The sequence below is a fragment of the Pogonomyrmex barbatus genome, unplaced genomic scaffold (genome assembly GCF_055798465.1).
Source record: "Pogonomyrmex barbatus isolate J1 unplaced genomic scaffold, ASM5579846v1 scaffold10, whole genome shotgun sequence".
Classification (NCBI taxonomy): domain Eukaryota; kingdom Metazoa; phylum Arthropoda; class Insecta; order Hymenoptera; family Formicidae; genus Pogonomyrmex; species Pogonomyrmex barbatus.
In genome coordinates, this window is record NW_028297099.1 from 2,041,720 (window position 1) to 2,063,478 (window position 21,759).

Sequence of the window (21,759 nt, forward strand, 5' to 3'; positions counted from 1 at the left end):
ATTCTAACACAAAACAATCATATATGATTATATGTACTTAAAACGCAGATATTTTAAAAAAATAATATAAAAATACTTGAATAATACAAATGTAGTACAAAAATTCCTTTGTAATGAAAGAAATAATAACTTATGTGAATTTCTAAATAATATTTATAATTATATAAATAATATAATTTTTAGTTGCAATAATGTGTGTGTGTGTGTGTGTGTGTGTGTGTGTGTGTGTGTGTGTGTGTGTGAGACGAGGTGGATGAAATCCTGCCAAAAGATAATTAAATTTATAAATTTATATATTCTAATCGACAAATCTTGTGTTATAATTTTTTATATTTTATTTTCAGAACATATTTTAAACATCTAGAACGTAATGAAAAATTAACGAACATTGTATTGTATGTAACAAATGTTAATTGCTTCAAATTGTATCAAAAAATCTTTTATGCGCGGGCAATGTATATGCAAAATCTGAGGTTCATTCGGTCTGTCACACTAGTCCTCGGAGAGTAAGTGCGACGACAACCCACAGATGGCGCGTTCGTCTACTCCTAGCTACACCGAAAAAGAAGCTCATTTATGCTCCTCATTGTACGTATGATTTTGTACGATTCTGTAAGAGCTGTGCAATTTCTGCACGATTTTACCTTTTCACAATTTTTATAAGAGGATTTGAGACTGTTTTCTTTTGAGTTACATGTATATTTTTACAATAACGCTAGCAGACAAGTGAATTTTTTAAATTTTATAAATTTTAAGGTAAGTTTATAAAAAAAATGAATTATTTCTGTTAAATATAATAATTCTGAATTTTGCAAATTTGAAGAGTTTAGGTTAGCTTGAAGTATCAAATTATTAATTTTACATTATTGAAATATAAATCCTTGATCTTGGAAACTGGATTAAAAAATCATTTTTCAATTTTAATTTTAATAGATAAATGGTAGACACTTTTGAAGAAAATATTTCACAATTTTATGTACATATATATGTAAATTATATACTGTATTATAATTATATATAACTATGAGATATTATATATAATATTTTGTTGTATTCTAGAATAATGGTGACAGGACCAACTGAACATGGAATGCAAGCAGATGTTATATTTGTCATTGAAGGAACAGCTGTTAATGGTGCATATCTTAATGATCTTAAAGCAAATTATGTTATGCCAACATTGGAGTAAGTTTTAAATTGAATACAATATATTATTATATACTGCAAACACTATCTTTTCATTATATAAAAAGTAATTCTTATATTAATTTTCTACTCTTACAAACAGAAAATATTCTTTTTATTTCCATATCGAAGAAATCAATTATATATCTTGAAACAAAATAAAAATTACAAAAGTAAGGAAATTTATAGGTTTTTGACATGTGAAAGTGCTCTAATAAATTTCTTTACTTTTGTAATTTTTATTTTGTTTTAAAATATTAATTCTCTGTATTACAGATATTTCTGTCAAGGTAACATAGAAGACAGAGAATATGTCTCTGAGGTATATAATTATATCTTTTATCTAGAAATTTTTATCTAGAAATTTTATTCTAGATTATTCTATAGAAATTTTGATTGTCATAATTTATTTTGCTTTAATTGAAATTTATGTAACAGAATAACACAATATTATATGGGATAGTCGTTTATCATGCTGCTGATTGCTTACCATCTCCATGTACAGAGACTTTTGGACCTTATTCAAATCCTCATAAACTATTGATGGCTCTAGATAAGCTTGAGTGAGTATAGCGCATATAATTATTTTCTGCAAATAAGTTTTGAAGTTTTGCAAAAGTTTGGGAAAGATACAAATGGGAAGTGGATTTTTTCAAAGATTGAATATCCTTTTTATTGATTGATTTTATTGATTTTCTTAATATTAATGTCTTAATAATCTTAATTTATTAGAATGGTTGGTGGAAAAGGAGAATCTTTTGCAAACATAGGTGAGGGTCTTGCCACAGGATTACAGTGTTTTGAAGATTTACAATTAAGAAGAGAGCCAAACACAGCTTTACAAAAACATTGTATTTTAATATGTAATTCGCCTCCATATCAAACTATGATTCAAGAAAGTTGCAAATATGCTGGTCATACCATTGAACAATTAGCTGGCATTTATCAAGAAGTGAGTAACAAAATTTATAAATTTATAAATTTTAACTATAACTGTAATAAGATATAAATGCATATATATGTTAACCATATGTATGTAACTTACAGAGAAATATAAATATTTCTATATTATCACCAAGGAAAATTCCGGCATTATATAAGTTATTTGAAAAAGCCGGCGGCGATTTGCAATCTTCACAAACCAAGAATTATGCCAAGGATCCACGGCATTTGGTGCTTTTGCGAAATTATAACTTAAAGGAACGCCCTGTTAGTCCTCAAATGGGCGGTAACGTTCACAATGCTGCAGCTACTGCAGCCCAAATACCCTTGAGTCCATTGCAAAGCAATGACAGTCCAAATCCTAATCAGGTACAGCAGAATATCGCTCCACCGAATCAGCAGCAAGGTCCTCCTTTCAGAAACCAAGCTCCGCAGAATATTACCTCCGTACATCAGACCGTCACACCGTCTATGGCAGCACCGATGAATACCGGGCGGCCGCCTTATAATTCTCAGATAGCCGCACCACCAAATTATCATGCGACGGCAGTGAATATAGCCACGAGGCCTAGGTGGTTACGACCACCATTTATACCGGGAGCAACCGCGCCTGCAAATACACAAGGCAGTGCATTAATAGCCCAACTAACTCAACCACCTTCGTCGCTAGGACTTAACGTAGCTGCGTTTAATCAACGATTAGATGGTAAAGAGATATTTTTATCTTATCTTTTATATTTACAATATGCTTGAAACAATATGTTTGAGTATAAACTCTATAATGTCTATTTCAGTAACTGGCAATAATGTTATGGCAGCTAATCAGCAACAGCAGCAGCAACTCACACAGCAACAACAACAGTTGCGCTTGACGATGCAACTGCAGCAGCAACAACAACAACAGCAGAATGCACAACAGGCTACCATGTCAATGGCTGCCCAACCGACCCATAGCCAACCAGGATCACAACTTACTGTGTCTTGTATTAGTCAGTCTGTGCCTACTCAAGTACCACAGACTGTTACAGCATCACAACAAGCTCCAGTATCTGTATCTTCCATTACACAACAGATTACACATCCTCAAGCGCAAGTAATCAAATTTCATTTATATAAAATATAAATATAAAATTTTTATATTTTTATCTTTTAAAATTTAGACTTTTTCTTGGAGTATAATGAATTAAAGAAAAGATTTGAGAAATTTATTTTCTATTAACGTATGCAACAGAGAATAAAATCTAAACAATTTATATTTTTTCTTACTTTATATTATTCTTTTTTTAAGTATTTATATATATTTATATATATATTTTAAAAATTAACTTATAAAAATTCGCTTACTGTATATTAATTCCTAACTTTGCCCTATTCTACTTTTTCAGGGTAATGTGTCGACTGGCACTGTACAAAATCAACAACTTGTGCAACGCGAGCGCCAGAATATCTGGCAAGGTATTGTAGAATGGATCGAAAAAGCCAAAAATCCGACAGATGCGCAGAAACAAACGCGACACGTCCCGTGTCAAGTCTCAGCAAATGCAAAAGATGGAGAACCAGAATTGTAAATTATTGTTATTCAGTTTTATGTTGACATAATTTTTTCACATGTTTATTTTACACATTTGGTTTTTAGAAAAGCGGACACATGGCCATCGAAACTGATAATGCAACTGATGCCAAAACAATTAATAGGAAGTATTGGTGGTACCTATCTAAAAAATTCGAAATCCGTTGTATTTCATCCGACGCCATGTGAAGCACTGGAATCCTTAACGAAAATGATGACAGCTGGATTTGTAAGTGTATTTATCATATGTATAATAAATATATTTAAAATTAATAATATAATATTTAATAATAAAATATATTTTTAATGTAATATAAATATAATTTAAAATTTCTTCTATTTCAGGCGGGATGCGTCCATTTTACTTCAGCGCCTTCAAGTCCAGTCTGTGAAATAAAAGTACTAATACTTTTATATACTACAGACAAAAAAACATATTTGGGTTTTATTCCAAATGATCAAACAGCTTTTGTAGATCGTCTTCGCAAGGTTATACAGCAGCAGAAAACATCTCAAGCTTCTATGAGACACGGACAAGTAAGCGATAAATTCTTACTTACACACAAGAATTAAAAAAATAGAAAAGATCATAAAATAATTCTATTCTAATTCTCTTTAGGCTAATCCTGGACCAGGTAATACAATTCCCGCGCCAATGCCAACTACAGGTGCACAAGGTGGTATTCTTATGTCTCAAACGAATACTATGGCGATGGGTGGTGGTCAAATAACGCAGAATGTTGTGCCTACCAATGCTCCTCCACAAACTTTAACTTCGACCAGCGGCCCGCAGACTCAAATGAATATGCAGGTAATACGAATGTACTAATATCTACAGTTCTATAAAATGAAATAACTTAATGATTAATCCTTAATAATTTACCCATTTATATTATATTTACAGAATAGCGGAATCAGCGGTCCACAAGCAAACACTGGCGCTGGAGGTATGATCGGTCAACAACGTCCACCGTTTGATGATATAGAAATCGCTAGACATCAAAATTTACTAAAGATCCAACATTTGAGACAAACGTTAGAAGCTGCGCAACAGCAAGAGGCGCAGTACAAATCTCAATTGGAAGTAAATGTAAATCATAAATTTTTGTATTTAATATGAGTAACTTTTAAAAGTTTTAGAAATTCTTACAATTGTGGTATTCTAGATTCAACAAAACCTCGAAGTAGCACAGCAGCAAGAAATGCAATATAAACAACAACTTGAGGTAAATAACTCGATTTGAATAGATATAATTTTTTGCGTTTATATGTTATACATACAGACCATTAATTTTCATACATACATATAGGCGCAACAGGCACAGAGAGGTATCAATCCGGCAGCTGCTATGGCTAACCAACAGGCAGGCGCTCAAAGATTAATGCGTCCGGTTTCCACCAACAACCTTGGTCTTAGACATTTGTTACAACAAGTGAGCTATTAGAATTTTGTAGAAAAATTGTTTATACTAATGTTTTTAAGTATGTTAATAATGAAGAATTTAGGATATAAAATGTAATTAATGTTTTTATAGCCACAACCTCAATATAGTGTTCGACAAGTGTTTGGAGTGCAACAACAAATAGTAGGTCCAAGAGGGCAGATAGCAACGAGACCAATGGCACCTGGTAATACACAAAATCAACAGTTTGAAGATGTATCAAATTACGATTTTCTTGGTTAAATTATTGCTAGGTCTTATTCTTTTTTAAGTTAATTTTATTCTTTTTTAAGTTTATATACATATGCATACCAAGTATAAGAATAGGAAATAATTATTTTAACTTTGTATATTTATGAAAAGAAATTATATTTATATATAGACAGAAATACATGTAAAAAATGCTTATAAGTATATTAAATATTAAATTAAGAAAGTACATATTCTCATTTTTCATTCACATTTTACCATCCGTTCAAATTCTTCTCTTTGGCAGCGTCAATATCAGTTAACGTATTCTTCTTAAACTTTTGTTATGTAAAGAGAAATACTTTAACTCGAATTAACATTTATTTATAATAAACTTAATGGAAGATTTTTTTTTCGATTCTAAATTTTTATATCTTTAATTATATCTTATTTATATCTTTTTCATCTAATGAAATTTGTATGCGGGATCGTCAATCTAAATGTCAAATGTTTTTTTTCCATTTTCTCAATTAGTAACAGTCGAAAATGAACTATCATTTATATGGAAATGAAAGCAACGGTTTTTATTTATGTTTTTCTTTTCTTTGCAATCTGGATAAATCTTTTGCACATAATATCTCTTTATATTGTTCCTAGAAAAATTGCTTTTTTCTAACAGCTGTTTTTATTTTACTTAGTATAATTTAGAATTGAAATTTAAATACATTAATTATTCATGATTTTTACGAACAAAGTTTAGAAATATATATAAAAATATTGGAAAAATTCTAAACAATTTCATAAAAAACCATGAATTACAAACTTTGACGCTGCAATTTTTAAGTAATAATATATATATTTGTTATTTAAATTTATTATAGTTTTAATATATTAGCTACTATTATAAAATATATTTTATTTAATAATAATAAAATATACACAAAATAAAAATCTGGAAAAATTGATTAAAGAAAAATTGAAACATTTAAAAATTGAAAAATTTTAATAATCTAGAATTATATTTCTTTAGCTAATAATAAAAAAAGAAAATTTTTATTCTTCTGAAAAAAATCGATTTTTCCAATTCTTGGCCTTACTACCGCGATTTTTATTTTTAATGCTTAAGATTTCTAAATATGAATATTTATGTACAATATATTTTACATATGTCCAAACGTGTACAATCTTTTATTATATTTAATTAATAATCTTGCAAATGATGGTTTTGCTAAAAAATTGCATTTGTATTATTTCTTATATTTATTAGTTTAAGTATCAATTAAATTTCTCATTAAAGGTCTAAGATAAGCAAAAAATGTAAAAATTTAAGAATTATTAGATTAAAATAAATAACGGAAAGTTACACGTTTGCCACTATATAGATATATATAAAACAGAACCTCTTACATTTTTACTCAGTAATAAAAAACTATAAAAATTATCTCAAGAAATAATAATTGTCAGAATCAATATAATTGAACGAAATGTGTTGTATGACCATCTCGATAAATTGGATCGTCCGTAATGGACGCACGGCACAAGGGGCACGATCGCTCTCTGTCAAGCCACGTCGAAACGCACGTTTCACAGAAGATGTGCTTGCAATGAAGTCTAACGGGCGTGATATATTCTTCATGGCAAATCGCACATATACCACCGGATGCAATTAACTGTTCCTTCGACGGAGATACTCCTAAGCTCTATAAAAAAAAGTTATTATATAGATGCTGTATAACAAATTTGAGAATATTCATGAGAAAAAATATGCATACCACGTTTTGAAACAGTTTCCATGCAGCAGTGCGAAACAGTTTAAGGCGTGACAGTAGATCGCTACCCTTGCTCATTGTATACATCACCGAGAACAAAATTCCTATAATTTTCTCCGGACCCTGATACGTTTCAAGCAGGTAATATAACCACGGTTGAACAGGTGCGACACATCGATAGAGCTGCGACATTGCTTCCACCATAAGATAATATTTTCCCTAAAATTTTGTCATTTATTATTTCATCCGACTATACGTTATTTGTATCATGCGGCTTCCAATGATTCGCAATACTTACTCGATTCTGGAATGCTAGTATTCGCACTGGTAGGCAAGTCAAAAGAACTTTGCAGATGATGGTGATGAGTTTGAGGAAGAAGTCCATAATTGTGACGTAGCAAAGCAATTCCCAGATCGTGAGCGGTTCCGCGTAAGGAGCGAGGGTATAAAAGTCAAATGTATAAACAACAAAGATAATGCATGCAGTGATGTAGCATAGAATCAGCATGAGCAACGACCAGCTCCGATTGTGTTGCTTGGCAATCTCGCGTTTGAGGTCATTATTAGCATGAATAAACGTGACGAGTAGTACGATAAACGTGAGTACGCCTGCTCTGTGATCGTAAAGACTTTTGGTAAGAAGAATTGTAACAAAAGGAACATATTGCTGAAGTTGTTTCAGCATCGCCCGAGCCTCTGGACCTATCTGTACATTGCCATTGGTGGTATTTTCCGAGGCGTTGTTATTATTATTATTATGATTTTCAGCAACCTCATTTGCAGCTTCATGCATATTGTTTGAAAAATTATTTGGCATAGTCGATGCTACATGATAATGATGATGATTATGTCCAGATTCATCATGAGAATCTGTGCTGCTTGTTACAGGCTCTTCTAAATCGATCACATAGCTATCACTTGGTAAGGCGACTGGATGTACCTGATTTCGGAGTCCATGAATGGCCAAGAGTGATGTCAATGATATATTAGGCTGTTATGACAAAATGTGATTAGTCCAAAGTATTGTTTCTTATATCGACAATGAATGGACTTCTGACACTACATACCGCTGCTTGTTGTATGAGAGGACGAATTCCTTGAATAGTGGAAGAGATGTTATTTCCAAATATTCTAGAGCGTTCTGCTGTCCTAATGCCAAAGTTAAATGGCGTTCCGGAGCTTATACTTGTCAATGTATATCTAATACTACTTGGCGATTCTTGAACTTGTCTATTTTCATTTGAGGTCGATACATGTGACATCCTTGAGTCGCAATTTCCGTTCGCTGCCTCTTCTATCGGTCTGTTCTCAGCCATTATTTTAATCTACGATATAAACATTTTCGATAACTTACGATAAATCTCCTTGTTATATCATTATGCGCAACATGCGATGTACATAAAATGCTTCTGATATCAAAATAAACAGAGCAATATGCTATGTTACATAATGTGACGTCGTTTCCTAAATAACTTGTCTAATACAAGTTCTGTAAGTCTAGTTCAAGGCGCTCTGATTAGATTTCAATGAAACTGCACTTGTTTGGCGTCTTTTTGCGTAAAATAAAATCCCTAAAAAATACAAATCATGGTTCGGCGCTGTAAAACTTGTAATCAACCGTTGAATGTACTTAAGAAGGTTAAGAAATATATTATATCGACAAAATGAGCAATGCAATAAAAACGGCGAATGAAATATGAAGTCAAACATATAATTATAACGTATCAGTAATAATTTATGATGTTATGCACAAGAGATAACATGTGAAACTTTACCAATATGAAAAGTTAACCTATTTAAAACTATATAATGAACTGATTATACAATTCCATATGCGTTTTTGACCTTCACGCAAAATGAAGTTCGCTACACAAATTTTCTTAAACAGCGAACGAGAAATTAACATTATTATGATTATGTTATAATTATCATATTTATGACGTATTAAATATTTGCCTTCTGTAACGAGAATAACTCATAATATTAAATTCTTAATATAAAAATATTAAAATAATTAATAATATTCACCATTAATATTGCTATATATTCATATTAATAACTCATGATATTTATATCATTTATTTACATATTTATTTAAGATTCAGTGTAATCGAAATATTTCAATATTTGTTTCCATGATTTAATAAATAATCTTTATTTTTATTCCTAATTTTTATCTTTTCTTTGTTTTTCTCATTCTTGGCTCTTAAAATTATTTGTCAATTTAGTTTGCCTAATGAATCTGATTGCCCTAAAGCAGCTGAAAAAAAAAAATAATCATCACGGAATTATATTTTTTTTATAATTATCATTTACATGGATAAATAACATGGACAAATAATAAAAATATCATTTTAAGTAAAATCAAATATAAAGCTATATATATGTATGTATAAACATAATATATATATCTACAAAATAGCAGAATAAAATTAATATTTTAAACTAATTGGCTAAATTGTAAACAACAGACATGAACTTCTGTAAGGCTGTCTATTTTTAATAATTTTCTCGATATTGCTCTATAAGTTTTATTTTATCTATTAAACTTCACGTAATTGATTTCATATTTCGTGCCTTATCTTTTAACGCATGCTATCGCTGCGTTTCATCGGTATAACAGATTCCCTAACCTTCAAGCATTATCTTTATAATAACGATCTTCACTTTTTGAGTTTGGATTCCAGAAATTCGTCGAACAAAATACAATTTCATCCAAATCCGAGCGATATATCCCGAACTAGATTTACATATTTATCCACGTTTTAAATATCATTCTTACGTTCTACAATGACGTAACGAAAAAAAGCCATATGAAAAGAAATAAAAAATTCGAGGAATAATTAAGCGTCGTCGAAATTATTATTATTACGTGTTGATATCCTTTGTTTTGACAGTTTTCGAGATATGGTCTACCTTGCGCGAAAAATCGTAACCACGCAGATCTTGCTACGATTGCCGATAGGTGTTCATTTCTCCGTTTCGGTCTCACAGTTTTTCGCCCTCGGATCAACACCGAATCCACGTTTTTTTTTTTTATTCTCTTCGTAACGATCGCTCACATCGATGATTTTTCGTCTGTCATAATTTTGACGTGAGGTTTACACGTCGCGTCACACCATCCTCCTCCTGATTATCTGTACGAAGTCGATTGGGCCTTGCTCGAGCACGCGTATTACTGCGAACGGTCCGCATTTGAATGTCCCGGGATGCATTTTTTGATATCGTCTTTTCGATAAATTCTTCCTTGTCGGATCAACGGCGGCAGTCGAGCGAGCCCGGAAGGGACTATTCATCTTGATAGACTAATCCCATTAGATATCGTTCGTACTATTTTTCCATATATTTTTTTATACATAGACACGACTAGATAGACAAGACCTAACTTATCTACCATATCGCATCAGGAAGTACCGAGGTCTTTATGTAGATGTCGATACGTGTAATGAAAACTATCTTTCGATAAGCGGAACGTGCATATTCTTTCTATTTGAAGAAGAAGTTATAAACTACATTAATTTTCACTTAAAAAAAATATTTTTTTTATGAAAAATTTAAAAATATTTGAATTAAAAAATATTTTTGCATTATTTTGAACTAAAAGTATTTCTTATAGATTTTTGGATGCTAAGAACAATGGCCGTAAGTCAAATTTTTCGTCACGTCAGGTTTTAACTAGTGTTATTTATTTTGAATACGATGCGGTAAAGATTATCACATTTTTAAAATGGATTATATCACAAAGGTACGATAAAAAAAAGAACTGACGAACAATAATAGTTGATAGCATTAAGCATTAAAAATTTTACAAAAGATTAGCATTTTACAAAAGATTAGCATTAAAATTTACAAAGATTTTTAAAGAACTTTTGAATATATACTTTAGGAATAAGTTCCGCTCTTATTTACCTTCGTAATTTAGATTTCCGTTTTTTTATATTGTCGTCACGAATTGATTCTATATAACTATAAGTGCACTTCGATATCGGATGCTCGACAGGTGCATTTACGATTTGCGTCCAGATAATTGAAGCGATCGCTCCCAAGGCTCGTGCCATATAGAATATCGTTTGATTGAACTTCATATCTTCCAATCCGTAATACTAAATAAAAAGAAATTGTTAAAAGTATTATTAAATATAATCTAAATTCTTTATTTTGTATTATATAATAAAAATAATTAAATTATTTTAATTTGTGCACATAAATTAAATATAACTAAAATATAGAAGATATACAAATAAAATTTCTTGTATCTTAAAATTTAATTTTTATCTTTAATTTTTGCTATAAAAAAATGTGTAAATTTACCTGAAAAATGACAGGAGTTAGAGCATTCTGCTCAGGATAAATGTCTTTTCTGTTTGGTCTTCTCAGTGTCGATTTTATTATCCGCGTGATATCTTCCGAGAGCTATAAAGTTGTCATTTATCGAATTATGCGTTTATAAGAATAATTTCTTTTTTGCTACGTGCGAATTTATTTTTATACCTTTATTTCTGAATTATTGGGCAAATATTGCTTGGAGTAATGTGAAAGAGCTATGTATCGTGGATCGCAAAAATCAGCCTCCCTGTGCCCTATCAATTTATCTCTACTCCATAGCTTCAGCACGCAATCTTTCAAGGATTGTTCCGTCCATGTTCGACCCAGCATGCTTTTAATCTTCATTTGTAATTCTTTCCACTACACGTATATAAAAAGTATATAGAGTAATAAATTTATAATATGAGGGAATTATATATATAAAAAAAATTTTTATGATTTAATGTTCTTCTACCTGCAACATTGTTCCACTTTTAGGCTCATTGATATGCGCCAAAACGGTGCTTGCTAATACCTCATTTATATGGAGATCAGTTGAACCCAAAATTTGCGTAATGTGAGCGGGCGGAGCTGCACCATCATCATCACTATTATGATAGATCGTTCAATTTTCCTTCACTTCATCTTTTATTTTTAATTATATTAAAAGATGTTGCTATTATTTATACAAATTCATATAACTTTTTAACTTTAGACATGTTATATTATTTATAATTAAACAGCTTTGCTAATTTGTTTTCATGTTTACTGTATATTTTCATGTTTACTGTATATTTAAATTTATTTTTATGAAAACTGGAAATGTTTATACTAAAAGTACTGAGAATTTGTGTTTCTTTACGCATTTAAAGTGATGTATAGCCTGAGAAAATCCGCAATCTTCGATGATCTTCGACTATCACAGCTCTCATTCATATTATTCAAGCAATCCAACAAAAACTGCACCCAATCGCCATCGCCACTCACATTTGTCAATGTTCGACCTTTAGCTATCAGACCAATGATCGCTGGTAAAGTCGCCAGAAATTCCATACCATCTTCATAAACATACTGAAAATTCAACAAATATTGTTTTATATATAACCTACATAAATATAACTTTTAATATTTTCTGTAATAAAAAAGTTCTTTACAAAAAAAATTACTCTTTCTGCTAATTGGTAATCTCAATTGCAGAACTTTACAATTAAAGCTTATTTTATAATGTCTTCAATTTTATTTTTACTTTTTTTTTAATAAGATGTAATTGCGGTTTTTCATTTTCTCTTAATATTTCATTATTTTGTTGAGAGAAATGTCTTTTATTATTACATATAATTTTGAGTTTACGAGTTTACAAGTTTTTATTTATTTTCTTTATAAATTTTACTGGGCAAACTTTTCTAATATCAAAATATCCTTATGTACCTCCCAATAAGTATATGGCAGAGCACCATGCCTTTTGGCCTCGTTCGTCTGTTTGCTGATGTCAAAAATTGCGAGGGCGACCGACAATCTGTGCAAGGGTGTGATTGTTTCGGGCATCGAACGCAGAACCGAAGCTATCGTTTCACCTTGCGGTCCCAACCACCATTCCGTACATTTTTTACGTCGCGACGTCCAATCGGCAATTAATGAAGCTGTTTGCTGCTGCGTTGGGACGTCACCAGTCAAGAGCAACCAAAACACCGCTTCCGCACTCGGTGAATTTCCCTCGCGAGGCAATAGAGCGATCACTTCCGGTATAGTCAATCCACGGTACATAATCTGAAGTTTTAATGTTGAGAGAAAAATTTTTTTCCATAGAAAAAGAAGATTATGTAATTTGTATCAGTTGCAAATAATTACTGCTTTTTTTAAAATAATTTATAACATTAGATATAGCTTTTACGTATTTTACAGCTTTATAAAAGTAAAAATCGACAAATTTTTGTATTATATTATCTTTTACACACATACACATTTAAAAAATTAAAATATTATCTTTAAATCTTCGAATATCTTTTAATATCATTAATTTTTAATTCATTAACATTTTATATATTTTATTATTTATTTTTAAAATCTTTTGCGATTATTACACCATATTTAGAATCGAGTTCTGATGTTTCCTTGATGATGGTTTTTACATCACTTAATCCCTGGTATAAACTGTCGACAGTAATTTGACTAACGATATTCGAGCCGAAATAAACCCGAAAGTTTCTTAGAAGATCATGATGCACGGGAATTTTCTCGCAGAGGGCTTCCTTTAGATTTGTGCTCGTACTGGGTTCTCCTCTCGTCTTGCTCACCTTAAGACGATAGACGATTTTACATTTATCGCAATCAAAGAGTGGCTTTGTATCTTGCGTAGATCAAGCGGCGTTGCTTTGACGACAAAATTCGCGAATTTTGCAAATTAGTCCCTCGCGCAGTCTCGCATACTTTAATAAATTAATTCCAACCATACGTGCCGTTCTCCCGTTCCAAAGCTGCTCTTTTCAACAGCGGGAAACTGCGTGACGCAACTCTTTCTCTTATCCCACGCAGCGAACAGGTGGACTCTTTGACACCGTAATCCTCTTGATAGATATAACATCTTTCGTAATAACCTGTTCAGTCGTACGTAATACGTAATATATAAATTAACTGATAGTACGCTACGCGAAAAATATACGAATTAAAATAACAATAGACTCCTTTACAATACTTAAATTTATCTTTTATAATTAAACGGAGAATTTTCACGTTAAATACTTTGGAAGCATTTTGACATTCAATCTGAAGAGAAGTTAGAAGCGAGAATTCTCGATTTGGTATCTTTATAGTAGTGTATCTTTATATACATATATATAGATATATTCTCTTTATATATATATATATATAAAGACACAAAATATCGAGAACTCTCGCTTCTAACTTTTCTCGCTTCTATATATATATATATATATATATATATATATATAGAATATTTCAGCTTAAATACTTCTCATTTAACAATTATTATAATCTCGACACTTTGACTTCAGATTTTCACTTCGAAATAATTTCAAGAATCTGCCATTAAATTTTGTATACTTCCGGCAGTTCCTCGACGATGGATACATTTAAGCGACGTGGAGGGAAAGAAAGGGGTAATCCTCACGCTGATATCTCACTAATTTTTATTGTGAACGTCGTGCATGTGCATACAAAATAAGGGATCACATATCACCTGCGGGTTGCACACAGTCGCTCCCATGCTGGACGTACTCGCAACGGTTACAAAACATTCCGGTTAACTTGCATCTGTGCAAATTGGGATTGAGCGATCTTATGTATCTCTTATGCCGTTGTCAGGACGCCGCATGACTCGTTCGAGCGTCCGAACGTAATAAATAATAACATCGTAGATATCGTTCTATTGCTGGCGTATACGCTCCGCGCATCGCAGCGAGTCCCGAGGACGCGTCTTAGCTTGATAGATCTAAGATAGAAATTACGTGCACGCAGCATCCGCTTTAGAGTATATACAAATGGTAACAACGCTAACACACGATGCATGCCGGTACAATCTATGTATATAACATCTCGATAATATATATATATATATATATATATATCTCGAATATGATAATTATATATATATATATATATATATATATATATATATATTAACGATTATATCCTCGCGATCGACTGACTGTTTAACGTTAGATTAATAACCGATTAACTCTCTTAACAGCATAGTAAAATATATATGTGTATGTGTATATATATATATACTATTGCTTCGTCCTCGCCAGGTACCTACCTACAGCGTGAATGTTATTAGGCCGAATGCAGGAAAGGGTTGAGCTGAAAGGAATTCCGCGCTGCATCTCGCTACCTTCTTGGCTTATTCAGTACCGTATTTTCCTTCTAATTATTACGCTACTTAACACCTCCTCTTCTGAGCACTTCTAACACGTGTCAAATATTAATTTCTATATACGATCTCGCTTCATTTAGAGATCTAAACTCATCGAAATTGATTCAGTTTCAATAAATGAACGTAATTTTACTGCGTAAAAAATCGAATTTGACGAAAATTATGATTATCGTAGAATCGTAATCAATAATGGTCTAATATGAAGAAATATCGTTGTGCAAGCGCGATTAATGTGGATACAAAAGTGTAACACCGCGAGAGAAGACGGATTCTTCCCGCCGGTTGAACCACCGAAATTTCGAAGCTGCGAGTGAGAACCTCCCTGAATTACGAAATCTCCGATTGAAGCAGCAATTAATTCGCGTGCCGCGGCGAATTTACCGTTGACGTACGAAATCTCGATTATTATTATTGTCGCTTATTTCGAAATCGTCCACGTCCACGTCTCGCTCGTATGATTGCGCGCATGCAGCCTTAGGAAAGTCATTCTCAAATGTGACGTCTATTGCTCTCGACTCTCGTGACTCGAGCGACGTGCCTCTTCGCTTGAGCAGATCTATACATTCGTTCTGATTTTATTGCCCGCGGACCATACAATGGGCCGACTACTTGGCTCCGCGTTGTATAATCGATGACTGTATTACCGTACATTTATGGGAGAATGCGTTCTCGCGCATGATCGCGCAGTCCGATCCTCGTGATCCTGTCCCGTAACAGGGAGATGATTTAAGTCTCAATGTCAGAGAAGAATGCACTTCTCGCCGGTGTCGTGTGGATGCGATCGCATCGGCTGCGTGGCCGCGGGCGACGGCGAGGTTGGCCTACCTTCTATCGCCTGTATGCTCTTCATCAGTTCCCGAAACACCTGCCGATCATCGGTAGATATATATCATCATCATTTTCCTAACTGACAAATGGAACGCACTTCAAACAAATTTCGAAAAGAGAAAGATTGAAGAGAATTCTAAAATGTTATTCCGAAAAATTTTTTTAAGCCCATTTTCATCAGATTTTTCGATAAACTTCCACAATTTTCAGAGAGAATTTCACCTGAAAATTTTAGTAAATTTCTTGGATTTTCAGAGAGAACTTTGAGCTGAGAATTGCAATTTTTTTTATTAACTGCTAAATATAAACGGTAATTGAGGCGCATATTAAAATTCTGAGAGAGTTAAGTTAATCTTAATACGAATGAGATGTAGATTGCTGACGGCGGAGATTGATAAATAATGTATAACGCGCACCTGTACCACGCGACAGTTAAATCTGGCACTGCACTCGACGTAACCGCATCTCCAGTGTTTCCGGACGAGGTTCACGATATCCCTGTATCTGGTCCCGGAAGCGGCGGTCTGCGACAGTTCGTCCTGCTTGTTCCCGACCACCAGCAGGGGTACGCCTCTCATGTCGCGCGCCTCATAGATTTGTTCACGTAACGTTCTGATATACTGAATCACATCGATCGAAAATGAAAAAAAAAATCACGTAAAACTCATCGTGCATCGTGAAAAAATTAGTACAAACGATATTTTAAATTATATGTATATTTTATATATATATATATATATATATATATATATATATATATATATATTCTAATTTGTTACGTAAAAAATGCGCTATTTTGATTTTAAAAGTTAAAATATGTGTAGGATAAATATGAGTCAGAAAGATCATTTTCTACGATTTTTAATTATCTGTTGCACTATGTTATCTACGTCATAGCGCGTTTCTCATTTATACTTTTGCCTTGTTACTAGCAAAACTGATTTAATTTCAGCAAACTTGTATTATGTTTTGTCCTCAAAAGACCACCTTTCGTCACTCAGACAAACATCCAGATAATCAAACTTTTATGCCGACAACTTTGACGCAACCTCAAGTCGATGACGGCTTCCACGAGAAAGAAAAAAGTTGACGAGAAAAACTTTGCAAAAAGAATAAGCGCCATGTTTCTGACGTTCTTCCGAAGTTGAAATTCTATTTCGCGAGTGGTCTGGCTCGCAATTTGTCGCATTTTAACATTGAATCTTGGTTGTTCATACCTGAAACGTGTCCTGATTGCTAAGATCAAACACGAGCACATACGCTGTCGCACTTCGCAACCCGTAATAACGAAAGTCCGTCCATTCCAGGTGTGAGCTGACCGGAAAATATGGAATAGTGGGTAGATCGGTGATCTTCAATTCGTACAATCGATCAGCCAGAAGCACGCTCGGATAAAATGTCTCCCGTCTCTCGGTCGGTCTGTACTCCTCGGAGAATTCGCTCCAAACAAATTGCTGAAAGCATACAAAAAATTCGTGAATTCGTAAAAAATCATTATGGATATGGAGATATGATTGATCGAAAGAGGATCGAAAGTCCCGCTGGTAATCGTTTAGACTGTGGAAAGAAATGTCAAAAGTGATCCGGCCTCCTTAGGATATTCGTTATGCCTTTTAATTTCCTCGGAGAGTCGATAATCGTCGTCATCGATAAGCGGAAACTATTATCGGAAATGAACGGAGCGTCCGAGTGACTTGTTTCCGTGATTTGTTTGCCTCTCCCGGCTTTGAAACAAAGATTCTGAAAAATATTCTTGCCTACTCGCACACGACAGCTGCATGTATAATCGCATTTTTATTTATGAAGTTAAATGCCTACAAATCACAATTTCAAGTTAAAACATACAATTTATATTGATTATAATTTATTTAAATTTCTACAAATTTAAACTGTCATTCTCTAATAATAATATTTTAATTAATTAATTAATATATTTATAGTCCTAAACAGATTAAAATAAAGAAATACGAATTTTTCGAATTAATTGAAACTAGAGATCAGAATTAAGAAGTTATAAACTGAAATAAAAATATTAAAAAAAATCTTATTTTATAATATATAATTTATTATAGAAGAATTTTTCATATTTATTCTTTTATATTTAAAACTTTAGATGTCAGACGAAAGTAAAAATATCGAATTTCTACAATGTAATTACAAAATCGTTATTAGCAATGTAAAAATACAGATGTTAATAAGAGTCCATCCAGCAGGAGAAAAAGTTCTTTAGGGATTAGCATTTGAAGAATTGATTGAAAGAGAGAGAGAGTAAAGGGCAGTTTACGGCATCCAGTTGAGAGATACAATTATATTTATTACTGTAAGGATCTTACTCGGATTATACTCGTCTTTCCCACGCCGGGTGCACCCAGAAAGATTACTTTAACGCGATCTAAAGTGTCTGCAGGACTGTCCTCTTCTTTCGATCCTCCTTCGGCGCCCTCGTAAGTTATTGTATTTCCGCCTCTTCTTTCCAAATAATCGAGGTCCAGCTCTACGACAGAGACAACAGAATCGTGCAACACTCAAATAATATGCAACATGTAATATTTATTGTCAAACGACTTTATTCTTATAACTTTGAGATTTCTAGAACCGGGAATATTGTAATTAAAGTCTTGTTCTTCATGTACGCCCGTGTATATATTAAAGTTCCGCAAATTATACAATTTTCAAACAAAACATCGGGGGTATGCATAATTAACTAAGATTATTCAAAGGGCAAAAACTGTATTTTATACAAAGAGCATTCGTTATCAAAACTCATCAGTGAGTTAAATCCGGACGCTTGTTCTGTTAGAATATTTTAGAATATTTAAAAAATGCGAAACAAAGCGAGTACCCGCGAAGAATCGGTCCACGTGGCACACACAATTACCATTAATAAATATTCCAGTCTAATTAATATGCGCGGGGCAAAAAGTAATAGAAAATTATCGTGCTTCTCGTTTTTCATGTACGCCGGGCATAATTTTTAAATACGACAAGTCCGCAAAAGAAATGCACAACTAATGGAACGAATAGATTAATTAGCAGTATTCGAATCTGTCATGGAATGAATTTTAGTTAGTCAAGTTGGAAAATTGTCTTGCGGACTGCAGGAAACTGCTACGTAGAAAAGTTTAAGAAAAATACATTCTAGACATTTGTTTTGCCGACTTTGCCTACTCCAATTCTCCGCCGTAAAAATATATTATTCATGAAGCAAGAGAATATTTTTATATAGGCAGGAGCCACGTTATCCGTAAATCATAATGTACTATGCATGCACCTTTCGCGTGCGGATTCGTTTGTCTTTGCAAGTACTTATTTTCAGTCAAAGTTACTTTAAGATCACGCACGCAGGAACAAAATGATGTCTATGTACACCCCTTTTTGAAAAAAATTTGATTTAAGCAAAAAGAAGTTAGATAAAACAATAATTGATAAGAAAGAACACATCAAAAATGCGCGTGTAAAATGATCCGAGAAATTTGAAATAAAACATCTGTATATAAAACACATGCAATTATATTTGTATATAAATTGACTGAAAATTGTGATATTGCTTGCGCATAATAAATTAATTGTGAATAATTATCTGAGATTGTGTCCTATTGTTCTCTGGACGCGATATATATCAGTTCACTGCTATATAAATAAAAACATCGACAGATGCGCTTTATAACGGAAATCAATTCCCAATTTATTATTAAAAAATTGAATCAATTAAGAGAACTAAATATCCTTATAACAAGACATTATATCATACATTGTCTCAATAAGCATCAATTAAATCGAGAGAAAAAAGTATATATATATATATATTTTTTTATGCATGCAGGACAATAAAAATTGATAAAACTCTGAAATAAAACGGATATTGATCTTTCATTAATGATTTTTTAGAATAAAAATGAAAATATCTCACATGCATTTATGATGAACTTATCACAAGGTATCACGTATATTGACAAGTGAAACTCGTTTACCCAGAAGCTGTTTATTCGCATGTAAAATTGAACCTGATGATAATTCATTGTCCTTTGTGCGATCCATGAGATTTTATTGTAATTAAAATGTACTCTCACAACGAATCGCGAATATTCATGTTACAGCTATTACCACGTTCCGACGACCTTCATGGTCGAAGTTCGCCGATCGACTGACGAGAAACTCCGCGGAGTACTGTCTCTTCTAACCAGAGATCAACGACCACATATATATGTATATACACATATATATATATATATATATGTATATATACATACACATATTATACAGAAAATTACATTCTCGGCTTATCAAACATGACATTTAAAAAATGTGTATATACATGTATATATACATACTATTTTTAAATACTACTTTGATAAACGAAGATTATGATTTTCCTTATCTATATGTATATCACTTTATATACAAATATATATATATATATATATATATATATTTGTAAAATGATATACATATAGATAGGGAAAATAATAATATGTTTATATATATATATATATATGTGTGTGTATATATATGTATATACAAATCAGTTAATTTTGTTGAAATTTTGTTGAAATATATTTTAAATTATAACTTAATATAATTGTAATATATTTCATGCAAATTATTTTGAGTATACTGGTTATACTATTTATAAATATTTTTAATGATAAGATTTGTTTTATGAAATTAATGAAATATTAAAATTTTTTTAATCAACATACTCAATTACAAGATTGGAAAAGAGCATCATAAACGTATTAATCGGATTAAGTGTATATAAATTACCATGTTATAATTTGAAAGGTGTCTGGCCATTATGGTTATCTCTAAAGTATTATAGTATAGTGACTTTAATTATGCGTAGGTGCAGGCTTTTATCGAAGCTTTTAATTAATTTGAACTCATGTTAATATACGTATGATATTAATATACATGATCAAGTAATCGATACTTTCATTTGCGTTGATGTTAAACTTTTGAAAAATTATCATATAATTAATTTAATGATATCTATATAATTGACTTTTAAAAAATATTTAAAGTGACTGATAAAAAGAAACATATTAGAAAGATAGAATAAAACTGACAGACAAATATAAATATACATGAAATATATTTAAAATCTAATTAAATATCTAACATATTATTACTATAACTAAAACTATAAACAATTATATATTATTAATAATTATTAATATAATATTTCATTATAATTATATGTTAATTATATATTTATAAATTTATAAATAATGACAGGCAGATGGTAAAATAATTTGCGATATCTGTAATACTTACGATAATGCTTGTGCGGCGGGAGGCTTCGCCTCCTCCAGCCGCTTGCAGTTTTTGTACCTATGGTTATCGGTGATTTGCAAAAAAATCCTCACAACTTGCGCCGTGCCAATTCTCGTTAATTTCACGATTTTATTGAGTTTGAGCCTTTTAATGATTAAAACGAATTTGTATTTTGATTTCTTCCTTCTCTCTCTCTCTCTCTCTCTCTCTCTCTCTCTCTCTCTCTCTCTCTCTCTCCTTTTTATCTCCCCTTTATCCGTTAGTATACTGGATCTATTGTTAAATGGCAATGTATTTCTTTTCGAGGAAAATTATCTCGTTTTATTCTACCTTTTTTTAGAATCTAACAACCAATGTAGTTCA

The 21,759-nt window shown here is 31.9% G+C and overlaps 5 protein-coding genes across 9 annotated transcripts; 1 reads left to right on the forward strand and 4 right to left on the reverse strand.

Moving 5' to 3' along the window:
* The first annotated feature begins 562 nt into the window (after positions 1 to 562).
* Positions 563 to 5,578, forward strand: LOC105424272 (mediator of RNA polymerase II transcription subunit 25). Of its 2 annotated transcripts, none has more exons than XM_011634413.3 (15): positions 563 to 756; positions 1,060 to 1,185; positions 1,462 to 1,507; positions 1,624 to 1,748; positions 1,918 to 2,137; positions 2,233 to 2,833; positions 2,922 to 3,220; positions 3,513 to 3,691; positions 3,764 to 3,926; positions 4,043 to 4,234; positions 4,317 to 4,508; positions 4,602 to 4,787; positions 4,864 to 4,923; positions 5,008 to 5,130; positions 5,233 to 5,578. In XM_011634413.3, the coding sequence occupies exons 2-15, from the start codon at positions 1,064 to 1,066 to the stop codon at positions 5,380 to 5,382; spliced, it is 2,658 nt and encodes an 885-aa protein (XP_011632715.2). In that variant the 5' UTR covers positions 563 to 756; positions 1,060 to 1,063; the 3' UTR covers positions 5,383 to 5,578. The 2 variants fall into 2 exon arrangements, with proteins under 2 accessions (XP_011632715.2, XP_011632716.2); XM_011634414.3 differs by having other exon boundaries at positions 4,602 to 4,781.
* On the reverse strand, positions 5,474 to 10,404 carry Rnft2 (ring finger protein, transmembrane 2). Of its 4 annotated transcripts, none has more exons than XM_011634409.2 (5): positions 10,014 to 10,404; positions 8,165 to 8,422; positions 7,396 to 8,088; positions 7,101 to 7,316; positions 5,474 to 7,028 (listed from the first exon to the last, which is right to left on the reverse strand). In XM_011634409.2, the coding sequence occupies exons 2-5, from the start codon at positions 8,411 to 8,413 to the stop codon at positions 6,795 to 6,797; spliced, it is 1,392 nt and encodes a 463-aa protein (XP_011632711.2). In that variant the 5' UTR covers positions 8,414 to 8,422; positions 10,014 to 10,404; the 3' UTR covers positions 5,474 to 6,794. The 4 variants fall into 4 exon arrangements, with proteins under 4 accessions (XP_011632711.2, XP_011632712.2, XP_088941617.1 ...); XM_011634410.3 differs by having other exon boundaries at positions 9,970 to 10,404; XM_089085491.1 differs by lacking the exon at positions 10,014 to 10,404 and adding an exon at positions 8,544 to 8,850.
* A 598-nt stretch (positions 10,405 to 11,002) lies between these two features.
* On the reverse strand, positions 11,003 to 11,753 carry LOC148937864 (putative citrate synthase 2, mitochondrial). The gene is made up of 3 exons (XM_089070547.1): positions 11,589 to 11,753; positions 11,409 to 11,510; positions 11,003 to 11,200 (listed from the first exon to the last, which is right to left on the reverse strand). The coding sequence occupies exons 1-3, from the start codon at positions 11,751 to 11,753 to the stop codon at positions 11,003 to 11,005; spliced, it is 465 nt and encodes a 154-aa protein (XP_088926673.1).
* LOC105424280 (uncharacterized) lies at positions 11,649 to 14,396 on the reverse strand. Its single transcript, XM_089085493.1, has 3 exons — positions 12,831 to 14,396; positions 12,265 to 12,473; positions 11,649 to 12,010 (listed from the first exon to the last, which is right to left on the reverse strand). Exons 1-3 carry the CDS (start codon positions 13,164 to 13,166, stop codon positions 11,863 to 11,865), a joined length of 693 nt encoding a protein of 230 aa, XP_088941619.1. The 5' UTR covers positions 13,167 to 14,396; the 3' UTR covers positions 11,649 to 11,862.
* Positions 14,397 to 14,531: 135 nt separating this feature from the next.
* Positions 14,532 to 20,310, reverse strand: LOC105424279 (ras-like protein family member 10B). Its single transcript, XM_089085494.1, has 5 exons — positions 20,094 to 20,310; positions 18,456 to 18,616; positions 17,340 to 17,576; positions 16,539 to 16,742; positions 14,532 to 16,159 (listed from the first exon to the last, which is right to left on the reverse strand). The coding sequence occupies exons 1-5, from the start codon at positions 20,158 to 20,160 to the stop codon at positions 16,034 to 16,036; spliced, it is 795 nt and encodes a 264-aa protein (XP_088941620.1). The 5' UTR covers positions 20,161 to 20,310; the 3' UTR covers positions 14,532 to 16,033.
* Between the last annotated feature and the right edge of the window lie 1,449 nt (positions 20,311 to 21,759).

Excerpts from the sequence above, each read along its gene's own strand:
- LOC148937864 (XM_089070547.1), bottom strand. The coding sequence starts at position 11,753 with ATGCTGGGTCGAACATGGACGGAACAATCCTTGAAAGATTGCGTGCTG. Across the intron at positions 11,511-11,588 it reads CCAATAATTCAGAAATAAAG|CTCTCGGAAGATATCACGCG; the intron begins GTATAAAAATAA and ends ACAACTTTATAG. Across the intron at positions 11,201-11,408 it reads TAACTCCTGTCATTTTTCAG|TATTACGGATTGGAAGATAT; the intron begins GTAAATTTACAC and ends CTTTTTATTTAG.
- LOC105424272 (XM_011634413.3), top strand. The coding sequence starts at position 1,064 with ATGGTGACAGGACCAACTGAACATGGAATGCAAGCAGATGTTATATTT. Across the intron at positions 3,927-4,042 it reads AAATGATGACAGCTGGATTT|GCGGGATGCGTCCATTTTAC; the intron begins GTAAGTGTATTT and ends CTTCTATTTCAG. Across the intron at positions 4,924-5,007 it reads AATATAAACAACAACTTGAG|GCGCAACAGGCACAGAGAGG; the intron begins GTAAATAACTCG and ends ACATACATATAG.
- LOC105424279 (XM_089085494.1), bottom strand. The coding sequence starts at position 20,160 with ATGGATCGCACAAAGGACAATGAATTATCATCAGGTTCAATTTTACAT. Across the intron at positions 17,577-18,455 it reads GAAAGACGAGTATAATCCGA|CAATTTGTTTGGAGCGAATT; the intron begins GTAAGATCCTTA and ends GTATGCTTTCAG. Across the intron at positions 16,743-17,339 it reads GCAATCAGGACACGTTTCAG|TATATCAGAACGTTACGTGA; the intron begins GTATGAACAACC and ends GATGTGATTCAG.
- LOC105424280 (XM_089085493.1), bottom strand. The coding sequence starts at position 13,166 with ATGTACCGTGGATTGACTATACCGGAAGTGATCGCTCTATTGCCTCGC. Across the intron at positions 12,474-12,830 it reads TGCCATATACTTATTGGGAG|TATGTTTATGAAGATGGTAT; the intron begins GTACATAAGGAT and ends TTGAATTTTCAG. Across the intron at positions 12,011-12,264 it reads CTATACATCACTTTAAATGC|TGATGATGATGGTGCAGCTC; the intron begins GTAAAGAAACAC and ends CTATCATAATAG.
- Rnft2 (XM_011634409.2), bottom strand. The coding sequence starts at position 8,413 with ATGGCTGAGAACAGACCGATAGAAGAGGCAGCGAACGGAAATTGCGAC. Across the intron at positions 8,089-8,164 it reads CTCTCATACAACAAGCAGCG|CCTAATATATCATTGACATC; the intron begins GTATGTAGTGTC and ends TTGTCATAACAG. Across the intron at positions 7,317-7,395 it reads TACTAGCATTCCAGAATCGA|GGAAAATATTATCTTATGGT; the intron begins GTAAGTATTGCG and ends ACAAAATTTTAG.